Here is a 19,828-nt window from a genome sequence, read left to right on the forward strand (position 1 = left end):
CTGGAAACGGTCAAGAGGATCAGCCCGTTGGCAAGATGTTTGTTCATTTTCAAGCGAGGATCGTACGACGAGGCAGTTGCCAAGTTGAAATTTGCTTGGGCAAAATACAAACTGTTCGACATGGTTATAGCGTCTTTTGACTATCAAAACAAACTCGTATGGTGCATGTACAATCCGTTCAGTGGGCGGTTTTACAACTTGGCAGTCGAAACTCGTATGCAGACACAAGCGACCAATTTGCGTAAATTGAATAATTTAGATGGATATTCGATTAGGGTGAGGAATTGCTGGTGGTAATTTGCTCAACAGTTACTTATTAAATCATTTGTTTAGATTACAAATCCAGCACAACAGGGCTCCATTTACAAAAAGAGTTGGGCAGGTGTAAACATTTTAAGGGAAATTTTCAAAATAATCAATGCATCCTGCAGGTTTACCGTTGGAGGTTACCGAAATGGTTGATCAACTTAACATTCCTAGGTTCATGTAAAGCTTTTTCTTTTCCTTTTTAGAAAGCATCGCAGACATCAACTCCTTTCCACAGTTGATTCATAACACATCTGCTAGCAACGTTGTTTTTACAACACCCTTCCGACAAACCCAGATATTGGCCGCCGTTCCGAAGAACCGCAGACCGGAAAGTAGTCATGGAGAGTACCTTTCCGCCACTAGGGTTTATTATCGATTATTGGCGCTGGTGTTTTGCATCACCTTGATTCTAGTTGGAATCTTCAAGAGATGTTTATCCGGACCAACTCCAGAGACTGAGGTTTCCCACTTGTTTCTCATGGCTTTAGCAATGCTGTTCAATTTTGCAACCAAACCATTCAAAAACACCAGACTTCAATTCATGGCGGTGATTCTCATGATCTCCGCAATGATTCTCAACAACATTTTGCAGGGCTCCTTGATCGAGAATCTTAACGTTCCCACCGTCAAAGAAATCGACTCGCTGAACAAACTTCTGGAAGCCAATTTAGACATCATTACAACGCCCTACATTTACAACTGCTTGCAGCACGTAACTGGAGATCAGACGTTACAGAAACTTAAAGCAAAGCTAAGTATTGCACCACTTCCCCCCAACCGTGTCGATCCAATGTTCGTAGAAGGGAAATTCGCTTTTCTCCAGCCAAAAGAAAAAGCTTACTCGCTGGCCGAGACGATCTACGACGAGCAGGGCCACGACCTGATTTACGTCGTCCCCGAGCAGGTTCACTCATTTTACGTGGCGTTCGCAGCACGGCGGGATCTGTTTATGGTGTGGAAGTTGAACCAGTTGATTATGCTGATGTCGCAGCATGGTGTAATCCAGCGTGAATTTGCCCAAATGTTTGCAGCGGTAGATTTGCTGCAGATTGAGCGAGCTCGCCAGGGCATGTTTGTGGAACCAGTTTTGCACACCGTTGGGTTGGAAGAAATTGGGCAGTTGCTGTATTTTGCAGTTGTTGTGTATGTTGCGTGCGTTTTGGTATTCGGCCTTGAAATTGTCTTTGATAAATGGTTAGCAAAGATGGGACGATGCTACACTAACTTTACTGAGTTTGCCAAAGTGAAATGTTGCTTTGCAATTGCAAAAACATACGAGTTTTTATGGTGGTTTATCGTTTTTATTAAGACAGCTTAATACGCAAAATGAACTGAAGTTAACTGATACAGATGTCAAACTAGTGGTCATATAAATTACATGATTTAAATTTATCAAATTGATGGGGTGTTTTCTGGAATTGCGCTCCTCATTTTTTTCCAACTCTATTTAACTTGTTTTTTAAAGGGTCCTATAAGCTATTGTGTTTCATTTGTTTATAGGAGCTATTTGAAAAAAAAAACTCTAGAAATGCAACTCGTTACTAGAGGGTGACGAGCGGGAATTCCCGGGAAAAATTTCCCGGGAAATCGACCATTTTTGGACCTCTCGATTCCCGGGAAATTCGGTCAAGACTCCCGGGAAATTTTAAACTTATAAATATAGAAGCAAAATTATATAAACTAATCAGAAAAATATTTGATAAATTCATAATTATTAAGAACAGGCCTGCCCAACCTTTTTGGCTCAATTTTCACATTACTGATCGTGAAAATTACAATTTTTTATTTTTTCATGGTTTATTTGATGAAATCGGTTCCAGATGACCAGTGAACATAACTTTTCCAAAAGTTTGAAAAAAATTTTTGCAGGTCGTTTTTATGTAAGTTTTAAGTGAAAAATAGGTCAGGCCCGCGGGCCCGGATTGATTTTTGACGTAAAATGTAGATAAAAACGACTTGTATAAATATTTTTTCTAACTTTTGGAAAAGTTATGTTCACTGGTCATCTGGGAACCGATACCATCAAATAAACCATGCAAAAATAAACAATTGTAACTTTGACGATCAAAAATGTGAAAATTGTGCCAAAAAGGTTGGGCAGGCCTGGTTTAGAACATTGAATGTTCAATGTTCGGTGTTGAAGCTCGAATAAACCAATGCTTCTCTTATCTCTTAGCTTCTTATTCAGAAAGTGTAAATTTTAGCTTGTCAAAAATTCCAATAACTATTATTGAAAGAAGCAAAAAAAAATTGGACCCCAAAATTTACTTTAAAAATATTAAGCAGTTTCACCCCTGAAATGAAATCAAATGTTTTAATTACAAATATTTTTCTAAATTATTTCTAAGAGTGAAAGCTTTTTCAAGTTAAATTCAATTTCTTTATCTTCTCTAGAGCATAGCAATCCTCATAACCTAGTTTTTTTTTTTGAAAACTTGGGTTTTCCTGATTACTAAATATATCTTCAATGAATATTTACAGTTGACCTTAGAAATTAAAAAAAATACAGTTTAATTTGTTGTTTTAAGTCGTTATTTATCATATTGCCAAATTTCCGATACTGAAAAATTATATATATAAGCTATACTAATTTTATTTTTTACACACATCTATTAACAAGTTTGTGAAACTTTTTGTAAAATCACTAAGTGCGAATTAAGATTCGTAAATATTTTAAACTACAATTTTAAGTCTTAAAAAGCTCAAATAACGATTTTGTATTTGCAGATTCAGAAAAAAAATCACAAGGTCTCATGAGGCTACATAGATTAACGTTTCATAGACTTAGTATGAAATAATTGTAACTGAATTCTTTGAAAATAACACATTTATTACTTTTCATTTTACATTTTTGGCACTATTGGCATAGTCAAAAAAAAAAAACTCCCGGGTCCCGGGAATTCCCGGGAAATGGCCAAATTCAACTCTCGATTCCCGGGAAATTGAAAATCTCGAGAATCGTCACCCTCTACTCGTTACCGAAACTAATATTCACTAATCGAATGTCTATTTACCTTACCTGGATTGTGTAAAAACCGAGAAAAATCGATCCATACACAAACAAATCAATATAAAATCTACATTCTGCCATTACCGATCTACTGTAACCACGAAGATAATTAAATTTTAGATAAAAAAATCATTGGGTGTCATTGGGAAAGTATTTTCAAATTTAATGAAGATCATCTGAGAATTGATAAATACTGGACGACTATTGCGCCCTCCACAGGTTAAAAAACTGAAACAGTGGCCTTTCTCCAAACATTTTTGACGATTTTTCCCATACAAACTTCAAGCGATTACCGTGGTCAAAATAAGTTCAATTTTAGAATTAAGCCTTGCGATGGGACAATCTTTGATTTCCCTATTTATTCAAAAATCTCTATCTTGGGAAGTAATTTTCTGTTTGAAAGTTAAGGTTGAGGAAAAATAGTTACACTCTAAAAAAAAACACCAATTAACTTTTTATCACTACAAACCCGATTAAATCCCATCTGGGGTGAAACGGAGCCTTTCTTACTAAAGATAATAAAAATTGTAGAACTTCTTTCCTAACATCGTGTAACTTAGTTTATTAAAAACGTCACTGCACATAACACATACAGACAAACTGCAGCTGAGCTATCTCTGAGAGAATTGTCATTATTTTTTTTTTGTATTTGTTAGACAAGTTGAAACTTTTTTGGTGCATTCGATATGCCCAAAGAAGCCATTTTGCATCATTAGTTTTTCCATACAAATTTAGCAGCTGTCCATACAGAAATGATAAATGAAAATTCCAAAATCTGTATCTTTTGAAGGAATTTTTTGATCGATTTGGTGTTTTCGGCAAAGTTGTTGGTGTGAATAAGAAATCCACTGAAAAAATAATACACGTAAAATTTTTTTTGGTGATTTTCAATTTCACTTTGCTTACTAAAACTTGATTTGCAAAAAAAAAAAAAACACTATTTTTATATATTTTTATTTTCTGATTTGTTTTAGAAGACATCAAATGCCAACCTTTTAGAAATTTCCAGGTTGTGCAAAAAATCTTTGACCGAGTCATTCATTTTAATCAATACTGTTTTTTTAAATCTAAATATCGGTCGCAAAAAATTTCAACATAAGTTTTCGATGTTAAGAGGTTACATACATGTGAGCAATTCTCTGAGATTTCGGTCATTCGATTTTTTCTGTATTTTTTTAATCCGGCTGAAACTTTTTTGGTGCCTTCGGTATGCCCAAAGAAGCCATTTTGCATCATCAGATTGTCCATATAATTTTCCATACAAATTTGGCAGCAGTCCATACAAAATTGATATGTGAAAATTCAAAAATCTGTACCTTTTGAAGGAATTTTTTGATCGATTTGGTGTCTTCGGCAAAGTTGTAGGTATGGATATGGACTACACTGAAAAAAAATTATACAAGGTATAATTTTTTTTTAATGATTTTTAATTTCACTTTTTGTCACTAAAACTTGATTTGCAAAAACTCTATTTTTTATTTTTATTTTTGATATGTTTTAGAGGACATCATATGCCAACTTTTCCGAAATTTCCAGAATAGGCAAAAAATCTTTGACCGAGTTATGATTTTTTGAATCAATACAATTTAAAAAAAAAAATCGAAATATTGGTCGCCAAATTTTTTTAATTTCATTTTTCGATGTAAAATTGAATTTGCAATAAAAAAGTTATGGAGTGAGTGAAATTTTGATAAAGTGCACCGTTTTCAAGTTTTCAAAAAAGTCGCAGTTATTGATTTTTTAAAAATTGTGCCCATGTTTGCCCACTTTTGAAAAAAATATTTTTTAAAAGCTGAGAAAATTCTATATATTTTACTTTTTCGGACTTTGTTGATACGACCCTTAGTTGCTGAGATATTGCCATGCAAAGGGTTGAAAACAAGAAAATTGATAATTTCTATGTCTCACCCAACTAAACCCCCATTTTCTAATGTCGATATCTCAGTAACTATAGGTCCGATTTACAATGTTAAAATATGAAACATTCGTGAATTTTAGTCGGAAAAATCGCTAAAAAAATCACACTACATCGATTTTCGACGCTCTATCAATTCATCTTGATAGAACTCGTCTATCTCCAACCCTCGAATTTTGAGAGAATAAATTCCGTGGAGATCGAGTGATGTTCGTGTGTGGTAAAATTTTGCCAAATTTTGTCACGCGTCGTTCTAAACTCCCCTAAATCCGATTTTGATTCTTCTGAATGCAGATAAAAGCTAGTGTGCTGAATCTGTTCGAGCATCTGTTTTCGGATTTGGTCAGACTTTTCAACAAAATACACAGTTTCCAAATGAAAATATGGTATTTTTTTTTTCATTTTCATATCTTTTATTTATCTCAAAAATTGCATTTTTCGAGCTCAACAACCTCCCAAATTTTCATTCAGTTTCATAATATGGTTCTGGAGTTAGAGCCGTTTGATTAACCTTCCATAAGAAATAAAAATCCCTAAAAAAAGGTAAAAGCCCACCTGATAACCTTCGCCAACATTTTTCGTTTCTAATTTTATTCGAAATTTCTTCCTACATTCATAGTACAGACCACGAGTGAACATCTGAAACAAATTTAACATCGATCGGCAATCCCGATCAATTTTTAGAACGATTTACTTTTTGCCTTTCTTACTAAAGAAAGGTATAGGTTTTACTTTATGGCTGGACGTCATTTTCATCTTCGCTAAAAAAATCACACTGCATCGACTTTCGACGCTTCGTCGCCAAGTCGACAAGTTGCGTCAAGTTGAGCTTGGAATACTGGCGCGAGAATGCTGGCGCATATATTTTGTGGCTCGAGTTTTACTCGTCTGTAGCAGCTTGTCTACCGATGTTTCCTCCAACATGTAAGATATCGTAGCTTTTCGGTTTCTTTTGCTCTGTCCGTTTTTCGCATAACTGTCCAATGTTTATGCAAAAACTTTTGTGACTTAGGACTTTCATCCGGCTTTAAACAATTTGTTTCCCGTGTGCTCCTAAAATCGCCTTTAGGTAGGCTTCATTTTGTCGTGATTTCGTAAGTTTATTTCACCGGTTTCATTGGATTCCAATAGGAGCTTTCTAAGCTTTTCATCGTTTATATCGTTTTCAAAGTTTTCAATGCTCGCGACGCCAATGGCTATCTAGGGGAACAGCATCTAATTCCAGCGTGCCTCTAATGTTGGCAGGTAAGAACTTTGACATTCAATTAAAGCTAATTAAAAGCGTTTTCAACTGAAATCGAGTGATAAATAGCTCAACAAGAAGTGAGCAAGCAAGTTTATATCAAAAGTTTTGCAAATTAAGTTGTTTAAATAGTGAAAATCAGCAAATTGGATGGAGTTAGGAGCGAGTGATTAACCTGCCAAAGATACGAGAATTTCCCCTACCTAAGGTACCTGCGATTGAGTGTGTCGTGGTGCGGTTGTAAAAATAGCTATCTCTGACCCTCTCACTTTCGTAGATGCTGAATGGCAAGCGTCCCTGCACTGTGCGGCACACGTGGTTCACTTGTACCTCGGTTTTGCTTTGCGCCTGCTTTGTTCGGTTTATGGGCTCGTACCGAAACTAGAACACCAAAACCACGGTGTGCGTTGTCACTGGCGCATGTCATAAACGCTTGTTTGATTAAGAATTTGTACGATTAAAATATTCTTTTGGTGAAAATTGCGTTTTCAATTTCATTTGGAAAACACATCATTTTTTGAGTTTTTTTTAAGGTCCAATAAACCAAATTTTCAGTTTTCGCTTTTTAGGTGTTTTTTAATACCCCTGACTCAAGGCGGTTTCAAAAACACCCAAAAAGCAAAAAACTAAAAATTTGGTTTATTGGACCTTTTTAAAAAAAAAACTCCAGATTTATAATACTTTGCTTTCATCATAAGATTTTTTGTATCATAAACAAAGTCGATGTTATAATTTAAAGTAGTTCTACCATTGTATTTTTTTGTAGTAAGAAAAGCTCTATCTCACCCCAGGTGGGATTAAATCGGGTTTTTTGCTTTTAAATAGTTTTCAAATAAATGATCAACCTCCAAACAAACTCGTATGCTTTTGTCATTCCATAGTGAAACTGAAATTCACAAATTTGAACCAATCTGCGAATGTTTTTTCTCACAAGCCTGGACCATTTGAAGTAGATAATTTCAAGCACAAATATAAATATACAAATTATGAAAGTAACAGCTTCCAGTGTTAACATATGTTCTAGTTCATGCAACCCAATCGTTTGCGTTCTGGTATCCGCCAACATTCCTCGCTTGGCTCGTTTTAGCCGCATTAAATCTACCACTGCAAATTTACGTGCAAATTCACGCTCGATTACACCGTACTGGGACATTCGTAAAAGCAACTGATTCAGCTTCCACACAAGCGGAAGGCCACGTCGTGCTACAAACGCAACGTAAAAGGCGTGAATCTGCTCGGGGACGACGTGAATCAGATCATTTCCCTGCTCGTCGTAGATCGTTTCAGCCAAGATGTAAGCTTTTTCCTTTGACAGGAGAAGTGCGAATTTCCCACCCAGAAAAGATTGATCGTTTGTATCGTGCGAAGCTGGGGCGATTCTTAGCTTTGCTTTGAGTTTTTGATACATGTGATCTCCGGTTACGTGCTGCAAACTGTTGTAAATGTGTCGTGATGTGCCAATATTGAAATTGGCTTCCAAAAGTTTGCTCAACGAATTGATTTCTTTTACTCTAGGGATGTTGAGGATTTCAATCACATTTCCCAGCAGCATGTTGTTCATGATCAAAGCATAGAACATAAGCGTTATTGCCACAATGCGCAGCTTGGTGTCTTTGAACGGATTTGTAGCCAAATTAGACATTATTCCGATTCCCACGAGAAACAAATAAGAGTTCTCGGTTTCCGAAGTTGGGCCGTATAATTTTCGATTGATACCTCCGAATAAGGCCAAAGTGATGAAAAACAGCAGGCCCAACATTTGATAATACTTTTTAGCGACGAAGGTGAATTCACTACTCCTGCACTCAATATTTCGTTGCTTCGGTACAGCAGCGAATATTTGGGTTTGTCTCAAAGGCGTTAGGAAAATTTCATTGCTAGTGGATGTTTCGTGAATCAATTTTGGAAAGGAGTCAATGTCTACAGACTGTGTGTGGTGACCTGAAATGATGAAAACAGCATCAGAATATTTCATTTGATATTGACTGAACTAATCACCATCTGCAAACCTGTAAGATGCATTTACTAGTTTGAACATTGTTTGCAATATGTTGAGTCCTGCCCAATGTTTCTTGTTTCTGGACCTTGAGCTGCTGAGAGTTTCTGAATTTGTGATCTGAAAATTCAATTATTATTCACTATTATTTTAAAAAAACAACCACCATCAGTCCCAAACCGTAATTATATGTCCATCTAAATCATTCAAATTTCGCAAATCAATCGCATGCTTCTGCAAATGAGTTTCAACTGCCAAGTTGTAGTGCTGTCCGCTAAACGGATTGTACATGCACCACACGGGAAATTGACGATTATCAAATGATGATACTACAATGTCGAACATTTCGAATTTTTCCCAAGCAAATTTCAACTTTGCAACCGCCTCGTCGTACGATCCTCTCTGGTAGATGAATAAACATCTTGCCAACGGGCTGATCCTCTTGACCGTTGCCAAAACCAAACGATATTCTTCAGGAGCATTGATGAACACCAAGTATGCTTCTGCGTGAGAATTTCTGGATTCTTTGACGAGCTGAGCACTTATCTTGCCTTTAACTATTTCAGTAACCGTAAATGACCTGTCCAAATATCCATGGAAAATTTTCAAATACGGTGCCACCGCAAATGAGCTATTTTCTTCGCGAATGTTAAACATGTGCGTTATTTTTGCGTCCTAAAAATTAAAACAAAAAACTCGTTTAGCCCTTAACATTACTCTGCCTACGATTTCGACTCTGACTCCGGCTCCAACTCCGGCTTCCCAGCTCCAGCCGACTCCGACTCCGACTCCAGCTTTCAACAAATTGTTGGCACCGACTCCGACTCCACGTATTTTTAAATGTTTCAAATGTTTGTAAATTATTATTTTGAAAACATTGATAAATAGGAATGTTAAAATACTCTCAAAGTGTCATGTTTTTCTCAAGGGAAGTAAGTTCGAACCACAAAACGGACGAAAAGTTTCTAAGCTACATGTTTTAAACGTTATCAGGGATGGAATAATTGCAAAACAATCCATTTCGCTTGCAAACTTTTTTCACACGCGAAAGAGAGAGGAGGCAAATCACGAAAAAGAAAATCGTTCCCGAATTTCTCTTAGAAAATCAATCTGCTGATGGTTTTTTATGAATTTCCTGGTCAGCACCACTTAAATTTTTTTTTTTTTCACTTTGTTTACACACATAGCCCATCTACAAAATGTGACAGGTCAATTTCCGACGTGTAACATTACACTTGCAAGTTTAGTTGTGAAAAAGATGTTCCGCCGAATAATCAAGATGATGTTTTTTTTTAATTCTTTTTACCGATCTTTCGTGCGCGAGAGAGGAGAGCCCTCCAGATTTTTTTTCTCTTGATGAACGTCCAACGATTTTCTTTTGATGATGATTATCGCTGAACGTTATTAAAATCAAAAAAATGACTTCTGTTTTGAAGGAATTTTTAGAAGAACAATTTTAGATTTATAATCTTAACCTCAAATTTACATTCATTTTTTTAAAATCTTATAAATTTAAAGATTTAACTGTTATTTTTTATTGAATCATTAAAAGAAACCTAGCCTTGATGATCGATTTGGCACATAGATTTACATAGTCCAAAAAAAAAAACAATATTTTTTTCAATCTTTTTATGTACCTCGTAACTTTTTTCTTGAAAAATAATGAGTTATGATACTACATACTTGGGAATTTTTCTGGTACTTTTGTACCTGACCCTCTCCGATTTCAATGAAACCTTTGTAGGCATGTTATCCTAGGCCTATATGAGCCATTTTTGTGTATGTGGATCCAGTTGTACTCGAAAATGACATTTGAATGGGGCGTAAGCAATTTGAATATTTTTTGGATTTTGTAATTTAAAAATTACTATAACTCAAAGCCGTTGCATCGTATCAAAAAGACAAAGACAAACTTGTAGGAAATTGGACGGGCTTTCTGAAAAAAAGACACTGAAAGAAAAATACACGCCACTTCCATGAGATCTTTCAATTTTTAGCTTAAAATTTAAATTGGAAGGTGATGACACGATTTTGTTTATTTCAAAAATTTTGAGGAAATAGCCTAAAATGTTAGAAAAAGACTCACAAAAAATGTAGAATAGTATGATTCCTAAAAAAAATGAAAAAAATCATTCACTAAAACTGTTTTTTTGAGTTGTGATCTAAACGTTATTTTTTTTACAAACCAATAGTGAGAATCGATTCCCGAGACAATTTTACAAAAATGTATCTGTATTGATCATTATCCTATATCAAATCCTTGTGAAGATACAGTTGTTTAAAAAAAATAAAAATAAATTTTTTGCAGTGTTAGAAACCTGGATAGTAAATTAGCTTACGTAAATATTTAAACGAGTCAAACGTACCTCCGTGTACGCACGAGTGCAAGCAGCAGTCAAGTGCTCAGTGCTCTATCGTTTTTTCGAAATTTTTCGCCGTAATTTACCGTGATTAGCCGCGAGTTTGCTCCAGCAGCATGCCAAGGGCCAGCCGTGGCCGTGGCAGTTCGAGTGCGGCCTCGAAAAACCCGCGAAGTTCGTCTACCGGCCGTGTGCAAAAAGGTAAACAAACCAACGCCGTGTCGACCGCCATCGTGCAGGGAAGAGTGAGCGCAAAAGACATCGACAAAAAGTTACTACATCCCGGATATGTTCCGAGATCACCAGTGCGAACCCGTTCCGGTACCTCCGGTGCCACGACCAGTGGCACATCAACATCCGCCAACATCCCCATCAGGAACGAGTTCCAGATGCTGAGCGACGATGAAGAAAACAACAACAACAACACCGACGGTAGCAGCACTACCGACGACGACGATGACGATGATGGTCGTGCACGGAAAAAAGTGCCGACGTCAAAAAAGAACAACTCTCCAGCGGAACGTAGACCACCTCCAATTTTTGTTTTGGACACGTTGGCGGACGATGTTGATGAGTTGCTGGAAGGCCTCGGATATTGTCTGAAAATCGGTAAGTCGGCAGTGCAAGTGATTACACTGAGCAAAAAAGATTTCGACCTGGTGCTTGAAGAACTGAAGCGTAGCAACTTCAACTTCTACACATACGACCCAGAGAAGCCCCCTGTTAAGGTCGTCTTGCAGGGTTACCAAGACCGTCCGATCGCCGACCTGAAGCGACACCTCTCGAACGCCGGAATAAAACCGCGGGAGATTAAAGTGCTTCGCGCAAGACAACGGTCACGGGTGTGCACACTCTGTACCTGTTGTACTTCGACCGCGGCACCGTCAAGATCCAAGACCTGCGGCGGACTAAGACGTTGGACGGTTTTGGGTAAACTGGCGGTTTTACTCCAAAACCCGACGGACGTAGCGCAATGCCACCGTTGCCAGAAATTCGGCCACGGCTCGCGGAACTGCAACCTCCGGCCCCGCTGCGTGAAGTGCGGTGAGTCACACCTCTCGGAGGCGTGCGCACTGCCACGAAAGGCGGACTTGGGGGACAAGGCAGAACAAACCAAGTCGCGCGTAAAGTGCGCGAACTGTGACGGCAACCATACCGGCAATTACCGCGGATGCGTCGCGCGCAAGGCCTACCTCGAGGAGCAGGAAAAGAGGAAGAAGAAAGCCCACCCTCCTCAGCGAAGTACGAGCGCAGCCGTTCCTGCAGCTGGACAGCCTACGGTTCCAGCGGACAACCCAGCGATCCCTCCTGGATGGGGGCGTTCGTTTGCCAGCGTGGTCGCTGCCGGTAGCGGCGATGCGGCCCAGCAAGGAGTCACCGGGGAAGATCTCTTTACCCTGCCGGAGTTCTTTGCTCTCGCGGGGGAGATGATGACGCGGTTTGAGCTGCAACAAGGACATTTTTCGATTTTATTTTGCAAAAACTTCCAAGAAATTTTTGTAGTATAGCACCAATTATTTATCTTTCAACACCATGAATTGTTTGATAAACATCAACTAAAACCCATTAATCATTTGACGTTGGAATTTATCGATATTAAAATCAATTGTTTAAAAAAGTGCGTTTAGGGAGACTTGATCCCTGCATTTTTACAGTCACTGGAATCAGCCTCAAGATTAAATAATTTGGCTGGGTTTTCGTACATAGTTTCCTTCAGTAAAGTTGTTCATAACTAACTGCAGTTTGAACCATTTTTCAAAAGTTTTGTAAACAAAAATGACCAGCTTTTGTAAACATGCTCAATTTTGGTCTAAAAAAGAAAATTTTAAGTTTTTAAATATTTTACATGCTAAACTTGTTATATTTTGAACACAAACGTACAGGTTTAATGTGAAATTGCTGTATCTTATAGAAAATTAAAAGTTTGGATTAATAAGAAACATTTTGCTTAAGATTTCTTCAAAATGTTGAAAGGGGGATCAAATTACCCCCAACATTTTGAAAATGCCGGTTTAAAATATTTTTTTAAAACGCTTGGCATTTTTCTAAGAGTTTATCTGATGAAATAACCTTATCAGCCAAACATAGTTCAATGTTTAAGCTTTCAATTCATGCAAAAAGATCATAGTTTTGTGAGAAATTGACAGAGTTATGTGCGATACAAAAAAGGGGATCAAGTCTCCCCACTCTCCCCTACAAAATACAAAAAAAAAACAAATTACTTACGAGCAATTCCAGCCCAAAACAGGAATTTTTCAGGTACTTTTTTCTCGACCCTCTCCAATTTCAATGAAACTTTGTAGACATGTTATCCTACGCTTATATAAGCCATTTTTGTGTATATGGAGCCAGTTCCACACGATAATGACATTTTAGAAGGGCGGACGTGTTTTCAATATTTTTGTATTTCGTAATTTAAATATTGCTGTATCTCGAAGCCGTTGCATCGTATCAAAAAGTGGCCAAAGACAAACTTATAGGAAATTTGACGGGATTTCCGAAAAAATACACTGAAAGAATAAAACACTCCACTTTTATGAGATTTTTTATTTTTAAGTTTAAAAGTCAAATTTGAAGGTAAGCCCACGAATTTTTTTTTTCGTTCAAAATTTTTGTGAAAATAGCCTAAGATGTTACAAAAAGACTCACGAAAAATGCAGGATGGAGCAACTCACCTGAAAAAATACAAAAATCATTTACTGAAACTGTTTTTTTTTTAAAGTGCTCTAAACGTCAAAATTTTCAAAAACTGAACTCGAGAGTCGATTCTCCAGACAATTTTACATAAAAGTCTCCATATTGACCATTGTCCTAAGTCCAATCCTTGTAAAGTTACAGCGGTTTTAAAAATAAAAATGTTGAATAAATAGGTTTTTTGGTGGTTTTTGGCAATTTCTATATGACGGACTTGATTTTTCAGCTTCGAAAATATTTTTACCGAAAAGCTCGTCCAATTTCCCATAAGTTAGTCTCTGACCACATTTCAATTGGATGTATGGGCTTACAGATATAAGGTAATTTATTATCCAGGTTACTTTACTACACTGAAAAAATGTTATGTTTGAATTATGAGCAATGTAATTAGCTTATATCTGTAAGCCCATACATCCAATTGAAATGTGGTCAAAGACAAACTTATGGGAAATTGGACGAGCTTTTCGGTAAAAATATTTTCGAAACTGAAAAATCAAGTCCGTCATATAGAAATTGCCAAAAACCATCAAAAATCCTATTTTTTCAACATTTTTATTTTCAAAACCGCTGTAACTTTACAAGGATTGGACTTAGGACAATGGTCAATATGGAGACATTTATTTAAAATTGTCTGGGAAATCGATTCCCCTTATTCGGTTTGTTAAAAAATGTCGTTTAGACCACTTTTCAAAAAAACAGTTTTAGTAAATTATTTTGTTTTTATTTTTTAGGAGAGACATACCATCCTGCACTTTTCCTCAAAATTTTTAAAATAAACAAAATTGTGACATCACCTTCAAATTAAACTTTTAAACTTAAAATTTGAAAAATCTCTTGGAAGTGGCGTGTAATTTTCTTTCAGTGTGGTTTTTCAGAAAGCCCGTCCCATTTACTAAAAGTTTGTCTTATACCACTTTTTGATACGATGCGATAGTAATTTTCAAAATACATAATACAAAAAAATCAAATTACTTACTCGAACTATTTAAAGTACTGTGCAAATTACCGTGCCTAAATTTAATTGTAGGAAAAAATCATTTCTACAGACATATTCATAGAAAATGTTTCTGAGTCGATATGTATGAAGGTATATCTAGGAGGTGTTTTTAAGCAGGTTAATTTTCGATTGATTTTTTTGACCACCCCTAAAAATCAATCTTGTGTTTTGAAAGTTTTGTTTTCGGAAAATTCAGTTTTTTTTAGAAAAAAAAATGCACTTATTCTAGCAATGCAATAGTTACATCAAATACCCGCAGGGTCATTTCATTAAATTTCATCAACTCCAATAAATTGGACCAAAATATGAGCTTGTGTGGAATGAACAACTATTATAAGTCTAAGTCTAAAAATGAAAAAAAAAAAAACATTCATGAGTATCGAAGAAAAAATAGCCAAGATTACAGAAAATACATAAAATACTAAACTAAACCGCATTACCTTGAAAAACGCTACCATAAAGCTTACTGCTGCAAGTCGGGTGGGTCTCAATGGTTTCAAAACACTTTCTTCCAAAAATGAAGCCGACACTGAAAACCGGTTGCACGAAAAGTACAGAAAAATCAATAGAAATGGTCTCATTTCTCCAGAGTGGAGTGTTCATCAACTTTTGCGAATGATTTCTGGCGTCAAAATGAATGTTGAAAGTGTTGTTTGTTTTAGAAAAGGTTAAAAAGTTTGCATCCAAAGGCGTCGCCATTGACTAAATTTCAAGACAGAATACATTTATTGTAAATATTTATCAGTTTTTTTAATTCTGCGGACAAAGGAAATTGAAAAATGCATTATGAAATATTCCAACCTAAATTGAACTAAACTTGTCATTAATATTGGTCAATGTTCAAAGCATATGTGATGGTTTAAACGTTTTTAATTTAATTGTTCAAAATTATCCGAAAATTGGTTTTATGGCTTGAAAAGCTAACTGAATGCTTTTAGTAAAAATGGTGTTATTATTTTCGTATTGAGGTGTTTCAAGCTGGCAACACGTAAACAATAATTTAAAAATTGAGTTCTTCCAACTTTCTTTAAAATGCATTGGATATTTATTAATTTCAGATTTATTACAAAAAAATTTATTGATTCAAAAAGGTTTCACATTATTTTCATTCCAGAATTGTATTGAAAAATAAGGCATTAGCGCTAAATCAACCTTTAAAGCATACATCAAGCCAATTTAGTGCTTGAAAATATTTCCTAAACATCCCTAACCCCCTCCTTTCTCGCCGACTCATTCCAGATACCTCATCGAGTCGCCCCGGTGGCTGGCCCAGCGCGGCTACTACGGCCGGGCCATGACCCAGCTGCGGCGGATCGCCACCGTGAACGGGATCCGCGAGCTGGCCTTCGACGAGCGCACGCTGGAGAAGCTGCTGTCGCACCGCAAGGTCGAGAAGGTGTACGGCATGGCGTCCCTCTTCAGCGGCTGGCGGATGGCCAAGAACACCATCCTGTGCGTGGTCTGCTGGTGAGTACGAGAAGGTGGTTTTTTTTTTGCGTGTGTTTGTGGGATTTATTCGTTTTAAAGTTTGGGTAGAGATTTTTTTTTCTTTGTGATTAGAAGGGTTTGTGGACGTTGCTATCAGCGGCGATGCGGTTTTGTGTATTTAGTGTTTTCAGATTGTATATTCCGGTCTCTTGGTATCATGAATTTGGCAAAAAAATTTAAATTTATGTTTCAGCTAGATCCAACTTAGATACAACAGAAAAAAGATTGAACTGAGACAAGATTCCACTGAGACAAAATTAACTGAAACAACATTCAACTGAGACAAGATTCAACTGAGCAAAACTGAGACAATATTTAACTGAGACAAGATTCAACTGAGACACAACATTCATCTAAGATACGATTCAACTGAGACAAAATTCAACTGAGGCAACATTAAACTGAGACAACATTCAACTGAGACGATATTCAACTGAGACACGATTCAACTGAGACAACATTCAACTGAGACAAGATTCAATTGAGACAACATTAAACTGGGACACGATTCAACTAAGACAACATTCAACTGAGAAAAGATTCAACTGAGACACGATTCAACTGAGAAAAGATTAAACTGAGACAAAATTCAATTGAGACAAGATTTCACTGAGACAACATTCAACTGAGACAAGATTCAACTGAGACACAACATTCATCTAAGATACGATTCAACTGAGACAAAATTCAACTGAGGCAACATTAAACTGAGACAACATTCAACTGAGACGATATTCAACTGAGACACGATTCAACTGAGACAAAATTCAACTGAGACAACATTAAACTGAGACAAGATTCCACTGAGACAAGATTCATCTGAAACAAAATTTAACTGAGCATGATTCAACTGAGACAGCATTCAACTGGGGCACGATTTAATTGAGAAAATACAACTGAGACAACGTTTAACTGAGACAAAATTTAACTGAGACAAGATTCCACTGAGACAAAATTAAACTGAGACAAAATTTAACTGAGACAAGATTCCACTGAGACAAAATTAAACTGAGACAAAATTTAACTGAGACAAAATGTAACTGAGACAACATTCAAATGAGACAACATTCAACTGAGACAAGATTCATCTGAGACACGATTCAACTGAGGAAATACAACTGAGACAACATTTAAGTGAAACAAGATTCAACTGAGAAAATACAACTGAGACAACATTTAACTGAAACAAGATTCCACTGAGACAAAATTCAACTGAGACAACATTCAACTGAGACAAGATTCAACTGAGACAAAATTTAACTGAGACAACATTCAACAGAGACAAGATTCCACTGAGACAAGATTCATCTGAAACAAAAATCAACTGAGCATGAATCAACTGAGACAGCATTCAACTGGGACACGATTTAATTGAGAAAATACAACTGAGAAAACGTTTAACTGAGACAAAATTTAACTGAGACAAGATTCCACTGAGACAAAATTAAACTTAGACAAAATTTAACTGAGACAAAATTTAACTGAGACAACATTCCACTGAGACAACATTCAACTGAGACAAGATTCATCTGAGACACGATTCAACTGAGGAAATACAACTGAGACAACATTTAAGTGAAACAAGATTCAACTGAGAAAATACAACTAAGACAACATTCAACTGAGACAACATTCAACTGAGACAAGATTCAACTGAGACAAGATTCAACTGAGAAAACATTCAACTGAAACACGATTTGACTGAGGCACGATTCAACTGAGAAAATACAACTGAGACAACGTTTAACTGAGAAAACATTTAACTGAGACAACATTTAACTGAGACAAGATTCCACTGAGACAAAATTAAACTGAGATAACATTTAACTGAGACAAAATTTAACTGAGACAACATTCAACTAAGACAAAATTCCACTGAGAAAAGATACAACTGAGCAAGATTCAACTGAGACAACATTTAACTGAGACAACATTCAACTGAGACAAGATTTAACTGAAAGACGATTCATCTGCGAATCGGGACTACAAAATATTAGGCTGCAACATTGCTAAAACTGTCCAATTCGCCCCATGTGTCCCGATTCACCCCCCAGATGACGGTAGTCATATCGTATAGTCGGTGTTCGTGAAATGTTCGTGATCTCTGTATGTACTGCTGTCCCGTCACCTAGCAAAGGTAACCAAAATCCATTCCTCACCCTAAACTACTCAACTTGACAACAGCCCTACCTCCCCTTCAGGATCGTCGCCAGCATCACGTACTCCACGCTGGTCCTGCTGAGCGCCCGGATGGAGGGCAACCCGTTCATGAACTTCCTCTGGCTCAGCGCCATCGAACTCCCAGCGTACAAGGTCGGCCAGATCCTGTCCGACACGCTCGGTCGTCGCCTCTCCAACTCAATTGCCTTCCTCGTGGCGGCCCTCATCTGCGTCCCCTACATTCTGATCATCCGCGACTCCGACTATGAAATCCTCGCAATCGCCCTGACGATCGCCATCAAGTGCTGCGTCAGCGTGAGCTTCTTCGCCGTGAACCTGCAATCGCTGGAGATCTACCCGACCTGTCTGCGCCAGACGGGGTTGGCATTCGCCGCTATTTCGTCGAACCTGTTTGGGATATTTGGACCGTACGTGGTGTATCTGGGCGCGGAGTACGACGTGCGCTACCCGTTCGTGGTGATTGGTCTGCTGTCGTTGGTGGGATTCTTGGCGGCGTTCTTCCTGCCGGAAACGCTGCACCAATCGCTGCCGGAATCGATCGAGCAAGCGCAGCGCTTTGGCAAGGAGCAGAGTCTGTGGTCACTACCGAAGCGACCTCGGAAAAGTGCGAGCGTGGAGCTGGGACGGGAGCTGGAGGAAGCTAGGAGGCTTAAGGAAACGGAAGCGGAGGGGGAGGGGGAGAAGGAGCGGTTGTAGTGAGATACGAATAAAACAAATTGTGAGGAAATATCTGTTGCTTTTGTTGTGTTTAGGGTTGTTGAGTTTGATTTGGAATCGGAAAATGTTTCCTACTCCAAGTTCTGGTGACAGTGTCCATGCAAATTATTTTAAGCCTGCTGCGCCGAAATGGTCATTTTCGGAAGCTAATAACTTTTCAGTAAAAAATCCTACAAATCAAGCAAAACATTATGGTGTTTTAGGGAATGTTGTTCTAAATTTTAAAAAATAATTGATTGAAAATTGATAAAGAATGGACGACTATTGCGCCCTCCAAAGGTTAAAAAACTGAAACAGTGGCTTTTCTCCAAACATTTTGATAATTTTTCCCATACAAACTTTAAGCGATAGAAGGGAGAGGTTCCTGTGGTCAGAATGATTTGAAATTTGGAATTTAGCCTAGTGATGGGTTAATCTTTGACTTCAGGAGGTAGCATCGAGAAAGCCCGGATTTTGACCACCCTAATGTGCATACAAAAATGGTACGTAAATATTCGAAATCTGTAACTTTTGAAGGATCAATAATCAATTTGGTGTCTTGGACAAAGTTATAGGTATAGACTGTTAAGAAAAAAATAGGTGCACGGAATTTTTCTGCTGGTTTTTTTTTATTTTTTTTGCAGCAACTCTATTTCCCAAAATGCTTATTTTTTTGACTTTCAAGATTTTTGATATGTTTTAAGGGATAAAAACCCGCAACTTTTGTGCCTGAGACCACTTTTTGAGCAATAGAGAATATGAAAACAATACTTTTACAATTTCACGAATGTTTAATTTTTTAACAATGAAAATCGGATCATTAGTTGCTGAGACCTCGGCATTAGAAAATAGTGGGTTGTTTGGGTGAGACTTGGAAAACATCGATTTTCCTGTTTTAAACCTTTGCATGGCAATATCTCAGCAACTAAAGGTCGCATC

General features: G+C 37.2%; 1 protein-coding gene across 2 annotated transcripts in view; it reads left to right on the forward strand.

Annotated features, from left to right (window-relative positions):
- Positions 1 to 19,828, forward strand: part of LOC6051047 (solute carrier family 22 member 21) — a 76,635-nt gene that overhangs the window by 51,958 nt on the left and 4,849 nt on the right. For both annotated transcript variants that reach the window (XM_038266998.1, XM_038266997.1), the window contains exon 7: positions 15,764 to 15,991. In XM_038266998.1, the coding sequence (XP_038122926.1) occupies positions 15,764 to 15,991 (228 nt within the window). The remainder of the gene's footprint in view (positions 1 to 15,763; positions 15,992 to 19,828) is intronic.

Source organism: Culex quinquefasciatus, chromosome 1, assembly GCF_015732765.1.
Source record: "Culex quinquefasciatus strain JHB chromosome 1, VPISU_Cqui_1.0_pri_paternal, whole genome shotgun sequence".
Classification (NCBI taxonomy): domain Eukaryota; kingdom Metazoa; phylum Arthropoda; class Insecta; order Diptera; family Culicidae; genus Culex; species Culex quinquefasciatus.